Genomic DNA, 6,920 nt, shown 5'->3' on the forward strand with positions numbered 1-6,920 from the left:
CATTTTAAAATTCAGGGGCTGTCGGACAGGGAGCCAATGTAGGTCAGCGAGCACAGGTGTGATGGGGTATTGCGAGTTAGGAGCAGAGTTTTGGATGAGCTCAAGTATATGGATGGTGGGAGATTGGAAGCCCCCCAGGAGAGCATTGGAGGAGTTATATCTCGAGCTAGTAAAGGCACGGATGAAGGTTTGAGCAGCAAATGAACTGAGTCAGGCGATGTAACAGAGGCACAAAGATGCCGTCCTGGTGATGGAGTGGATATGGGATCGGAAGACCATCTCCCACTTACATAAGACACCAAGGTTGCTAACGGCTGGGTTCAGCCTTAGACTGGTGACGGGGAGAGCGATGGAGCCGGTGGCTAGGGCAATGGAGATGGTGACAGGGGCCACGAGTATGGCCTCACAAATTTTTGGCTGGACAGCACCAGAACTGAAAGATAACAGTTATCAGGAACTATTGAACAGGTTGTGCTTGGTTCCTGTAGAAGACAGCGAACATAGTGGAGTCCTAGAAGTCTTGAAAATTATGATTGTTTTGGACCGGGTCGATGGGGAGAGAAAAGTTTATACTCGTGGGAGCATCCAAATCTATGGAGCTATAAATGCAAGATAATCACTAATAACACCAATAGGGAAATAAAGAACCATTTCTTTACTCAGAGAGTGGTTAGAATGTGGAATTCCCTACGACAGGAAGTGTTTGAGATACATAGCTCAGATGCTGTCAAAGGGAAACTAGACGAGTAAATGAGAGAAATGAAATAGAAAGATATGCTGAGAGGCTGAGACGAAGTATTTGCAATGGGAGGAGTCTGGTCTGGAGCATAAACACCAGCACAGACCAGTAGGGCCGAACTGTATTTGTCTGTGCTGTATATTCTATGTAATGTAATCCTCTGAACTACAGCTCCACTCTGCCTACCTACCTATTGACGAGCCTCTCACTCTGGAAGCTGCAATGAATTCCTTCACTAAATAGCTGTAGTGACCCTTTACACAAGAGCTCGGACAGAGTGCAACAAGCTCGTGGTGCTGTCCAGAAAGACAAGGTGGGAAATGTCAATCAGAAATAGTGCCGTGTCCTAAACACATCGCTGGGTGTATTATCAGATCACCAGCCATTCCTGGTGTAATTCAGTGGATGGAAGTCTGGGGCTAAATATTATATTCCTGGACTGGAAACACTGCGACCCGCCTCTGGGCTGCGCTCAGTTGTTCTGTTATTAATTATTTGTATAATTGAGGTCACCGGATATTTCACCACACTCTTCAACTGCTCTCTGAACTTGGACTGGGTCACCCCATAAATAAATGTGTTTGTGCAGCAACTTAAATTCTGCAGTATAAATCCGACTTGTCGAAAGGTATATAAAGAATAATTGTAATCAACGGGACTTGTTCCTGTAATGTTATAATATAAGAATTCCATAACAGTTACCAGCCACAGCAGTATGAAGCTGCCGGATATGGTGAAGAGTAAAATCACAGACTTCCTCCTGCTCTCCATCTCTGGGTCACTGCCATTCTCCCCCTTGCTCTCACCCCTCAGTCCCTTCCGGACTCGACTGGCCACTAAAATGTGTCTGACTGTCAGAGCGTTGAGCAACAAAATTACAGCGAATGGGAGCAGTGGGGTTAAAACCTTATCAAACCAGTCAAATCCCACCCATCCGGGCTCAGTATAATAGCCTGGGATTGTGTAACAGAACCACTGAACATTGTCGATTTTCTCCCCAGGTCGCAATGCAAAGTAGAAGGGAACGTTTTTTAAAGAGAGCAGAATGCAGCTTGTTGCCAGAACCACAGCCGCAGTTCTCCCGGTGCAATATTTGGTTTTCAGCTTCTGGCAACAAATGGCCATAAATCGATCAAAGGTGAAAGTGACGGTGAACCAGACAGAACAGTTTGTGGCCACACGCATCAGGAGATATATAACACGACACACAGGGGTGATATCCAGGAAACACACTGGGAAATAATACCGTTTAATCCGCCGCAGTATGATCTCAATGATAACAACCAGTAGATCCGCTGCTGCCATGGCCACCAGGTAACGAGTGGTGCAGGTGGACAGCCCGCACTTTCCCCGGGACAGGATCACAATCGCCACTAAATTCACTGCAATAAACAGAAGGGAAAAGAGACAGTCAATTATTGGTCACACATTGTCGGTGACTGAGCCCAGACAGTAAGGCCTGTCATTTAGCACAAAAACAGCCGGGTGGACGTCGGGTCAGGGGTTAACATGTAAAGTATATCATCCCAACCCAACCTACCTCCAACCCGCTGCTTCCCAGTTTAGCAGAGACGGGGCAGTGGGAGGGAAGCCGAGCGATCCCAGCGGGCGGGTGGGCAATATAAATATATTAATGCGGCTGGCAGCTTCTGGTTTAACCTGTTTTATGGGTTTAACTGTGGCCGGCTGTGTTTCCCAGGCCTCGGGATACCCGGCAGCTAAAGTGAGCCAAGGACAGCTTCGGGGACAATGTAAGTGCCTTCACGGCCCTGGTTGTGGACCAGGTGATGCAGGTGTGCTTCCCCAAGGCCCCACACGCTCTCCCTCTCTTTCCCTCTGCTGAGGCTATCCCCCATACAAACGGTTGTAAATCTGATAAAATACAGAGAAAGCTAAAAACACTCAGTATGCCAGGCAGCATTTGTGGAGAGAGAAACAGAGTTAACGTTTCAGGTGATAACCTGTCATCAATACTGGAATCTGTGAGCGATGAACAGTTTTAAGGCAAAGTTAGAGGCAGAGCAAGTTGTGGTAGGAGGAGGAAAGAACAAAGTTGAAGGTCTATGATGGGATGGTGGGCAGGAGTGATTCAACGACAAAAGGGATGATGGTGGAAGACAAATGGGACAAGTAAAGGAACAGGAAATGGGTCCAGAGGAGATGTAACTGGATGGAGCAGGATTACAGGGTGGGACGGGGGCGGGGGGGGAGCAAGGCAAATCTGGCAAAGATCAGAAGGCTCCCATGGCCCGGGAACGTGGCAGAGAAAGGTCAGTAGATCCCAGGTGTGTGGGCCAGCCCACCTGCCGTGTACCGAGAGGGGGTCCCAAGCACCAGCACACACCTCCTCCACTCCCAGTGGCTCTGCTGAAGACATCCTCCATTACCAGCACATGTTGTCTGAGGAAACGGGAGCGGTAGTATTGATCTGAAAAGTTTAAACTCAGTTTTATGTCTGGCTTGCTATAATTGTGTAATCGAAACATGTGGTGCTGTTCCTCATTGAGTTAAAAAGGGGAACATTTTAGAAGGTCGAAGGTAGAGATGTCAGACTGGGAGTGGGATGTAGAATTGGGGCAAGTGACCGGGGTGTGTGAGATAGAGGGAGGGAGAGAGACACGTTTCCAGACATAATGGAGAAGTTCAGGAATGTAATCACACAATCTCTGTTTAGTCCTCCCCATCATGAACAGCGAATACAGTATACTACATTGGAGGAAATACAAGTCAATGACTGTGTCAGATTGAAGGCCCTGGACGATGGAACGAATGGAGGTGAAAGGGCAGGTGTTGCATCTCCTAGGTTTACCATAGGAAGGTCCGGTGGAAGGGGAGAACTGTTGGGGGCGATTCAGGAGTGGTCCAGGTCCATGGAGAGACCGATCCATTGGGAATGTTGAAAGTGGTTGTGTTTGGTGGTGGGAATAAGAAGGAAGGGACAGAAATGGCGGAGGATGATCTTTCGAATGTGAGGGTTGGTTGAGTGGAAGGTGAGGACACGGGGACCCTATCATGGTTCTAGCGGCGAGGATCAGGGGCGATGAAATTAATGCTGCAAATTGGATTGACACTGCGGTGGGCCTTGTCCACCACAGTGGTGGGGAATCCTCGGTTGTGGATAGATGCGGGAAATTGGATTGACACGGTCGAGGACCCTGTCCACCACAGAGGACGGGTATCCTCAGCTCAGAAAAAGGAAGACATGTTGTAAGCACAGATGTGGGAGCTGGCATCATCGGAACAGATGCAACGCAGCCAGCGACACTCGGAGAATGTAATCGAGTTCTTCCAGCAAGCTGGGTGTGAGGTGATATAATCAAGGTAGCTGTCAGAGTCGGCCAGATTATGGTAGATATTTGTGGAGAGCCTATCCTCGGAACTGGACTTAGAGATGTTGAGGAAGGGAAGGGAAGTGTCAGACGGAGCATGTGAAGGAGAGAGGGGCGTAAATTAGAAGCAATGTTGACTACATAATTATAATTATAATTATTATAATTATTAATATTAATGATAACAATAACTGATAACAATAGCTTTTATTTATATCGCACATTTAACGTAGTTAAACGTCCCAAGGTGCTTCAAAGCAGTGTTAACAGGGCAATACAGATACATATGACACCGAGACAAAAAAGACGAAATTAAGGCATTATGACCAAAAGCTTGGTGAAAGAGGTTGATTTTTAGGACCATCTTTAAAATGGAAAGATGGTTAGAGAAGCAGAGAGGTTTAGGGAGGGACTTCCAGAGTTTAGGACCCAAACAGCTGAAGGTAAGGCCACCGATGGTTGAGCAGTATAATGAGGGATGTTCGCGAGGGCAGCATTTGAAGAACGGAAACATCGTGAGGGGTTGTGAGGCTGAAAAAGATTACAGAGGTAGGGAGGTGCAAGGCCATGGAGAGATGTTCTTTAATCGGGAGCCAATATAGGTCAGAAAGCATAGGCGTGAGATGATGGGTGATCATCACTTTGTGCGAGTTAGGACATTTTCCAGTTCATGGCGAGAAAAGGAAATCGCGTGACCAAAGTCATCAATGTACCTGAACAATACGTGAAGGAGGGGACCGGAGTAGAATTGGAACAACAAAGGTTCTCTGTATCCCAAGAAAAGGCAGCATAGCTAGGGACCATCCGAGCTCCCATCCCGGCACCATTGGAGTGTGGGGATAGAACATTGTTGAGACCAGAGGTCCAGCACTTGTACTTTCAGCAGGGGCAGTGCACTGGGGTCAGGATCAGGATCAGCAACCTGCAAGGGTTTTCATTCCCAGCCTAAAGCTGGTGAGGGTGAGAGGACTACCAGTGTGAATGGCAAGTGAATTAAATTGTAAATGGGGCACTCAGAATGTATCAGTGGGGATAGGCGCAGGGAAACTCACCATCCACTGTGAGTTTCAGGGGAGTTCAAGTTTACTGGACTATACACTGTACAATGTGGACCATTTTCCATACCTCGGGAGCCGACTGTCAACAAGGGCAGACTTTGATGGCAAAGTCCAACACTGCCTTCAGTATGTCAGTGCAGCCTTCGGACGCCTGAGGAAGGAAGTGTTTGAAGACCAGGACCTCAAACCCCTGACCAAGTTCATGGTCTACAGGGCAGTAGTGATACCCGCCCTCCTATATGCTTCAGAGACGTGGAATATTTACAGCAGGCACCTCAAAGCACTGGAGAAGTACCAATGCTGCCTCCGCAATTTCCTGCAAATTAATTGGCCGGAGTGGTGCACCAACATCAGTGTTCTCGGTCAGGCCAACATCCCCAGCATCGAAGCATTGACCACAGTCGATCAGCTCCATTGTCCGGCCACATTGTCGGCATGCCTGACATGAGATTCAAAAAGCAAACCCTCGACTCGGTGATTCGTTATTGCAAGTGAGCCACAGGTGGGCAGAGGAAACGTACCATGACACACTCAAAGCCTCCTTGAAGAATTGCAACGTCCCCACCTATACCTGGCAATCTCTGGCACAAACCAGCACGAAGTGGAGGAAAAGCATCCGCATGGTGCAGAGCATCTCAAGTCTTATCCCCCAGAGCAAGCTGAAGCCATGCGTAGATAGCAGAAGGAGAGCGCAGCAACCCAGGCACCCCACACACCCGTTCATTCAACCAATGTCTGCCCCACATATGACAGAGAATATAGGTCATGCATTGGACTCTTCAGCACTCTGAGAACTAATTTTTAGTGTGGAATCGAATCATCCTTGATTCCGAGGGTACGCCTCAGAAGTAGAAGAAATAGTGACCCACGCTGAGTACATCCTACAGTGACAGACACTCCCTGTAATACATGGTCACTGGGATACAGTGTTCCACACCGGTTAGTGATCCACGCTCAGTATATGCTACTGTGACACACACTCCCAGTAACACATGGTCACTCAGGCACGGTTAGTGAACAACAGTCGGTACAATTCTACAGTGACAGACACTCGAACTAATATCTTCTCTCAGATAGTTGCGCAGAGTAGGACTGATTCAAAAGTACACAATATTCCACTAAATACAATAGCTTGATAATACAATCTGCCTGTTAGTTACAAACACAAGTTTAAATTTAGATGGAGCAATTGAATCAAACCGCAGTGGCTATTCAGGCCATTTGACTGAAGGGAATGATATCACCGATCAGGTGTTTTACCTGTGAACACTAGTCCAGGATGTAACATTATCAGTCACAGAACAAAACCAGAGACCAGCTCACACACAGATTTTCACAACTTCAATCAGTCACTTACCAGGAACACCAATGACGGCAATGATAACGTAGCATATTCTCTGGGCATGTCGAAGTGGAAGCATTTTCTGTGTGAGGCGATGTGCCCCTTCGTACTGCAGGCAATCTCCCTGAATATACTCTGAGGTGGTACAATTCCAACGCCTTTAAGTTATACCCTGCGGGCTCTCCGCGGGGACATTGAGGTTGCAACATCGTTCAAAATAGTTATTTTTAAAACTTGAACAAACATATTACAGCAGCCGATTTAAGTCCCTGTTGTGAACGAATATATTTACTGCAGAGATTCAAATTGGAAACCCCAAAGACTGGACAATTCTGCTCACATTAATTAACTTATGAAAGTTTCCAGCTGTATTCTCCCAGCAATTGGGTTGTTGTTTCAAAAACCATCAGGCCAAACTGGAGATCGCATATTGTTTCGGGTCATGTCCTTTA

General features: G+C 47.2%; 1 protein-coding gene across 1 annotated transcript; it reads right to left on the minus strand.

Annotated features, from left to right (window-relative positions):
- Positions 1 to 1,165: 1,165 nt before the first annotated feature.
- On the minus strand, positions 1,166 to 6,547 carry LOC139250529 (probable G-protein coupled receptor 139). The gene is made up of 2 exons (XM_070872905.1): positions 6,484 to 6,547; positions 1,166 to 2,121 (listed from the first exon to the last, which is right to left on the minus strand). Exons 1-2 carry the CDS (start codon positions 6,545 to 6,547, stop codon positions 1,166 to 1,168), a joined length of 1,020 nt encoding a protein of 339 aa, XP_070729006.1.
- Between the last annotated feature and the right edge of the window lie 373 nt (positions 6,548 to 6,920).

The sequence above is a fragment of the Pristiophorus japonicus genome, unplaced genomic scaffold, assembly GCF_044704955.1.
Source record: "Pristiophorus japonicus isolate sPriJap1 unplaced genomic scaffold, sPriJap1.hap1 HAP1_SCAFFOLD_387, whole genome shotgun sequence".
NCBI lineage: Eukaryota > Metazoa > Chordata > Chondrichthyes > Pristiophoridae > Pristiophorus > Pristiophorus japonicus.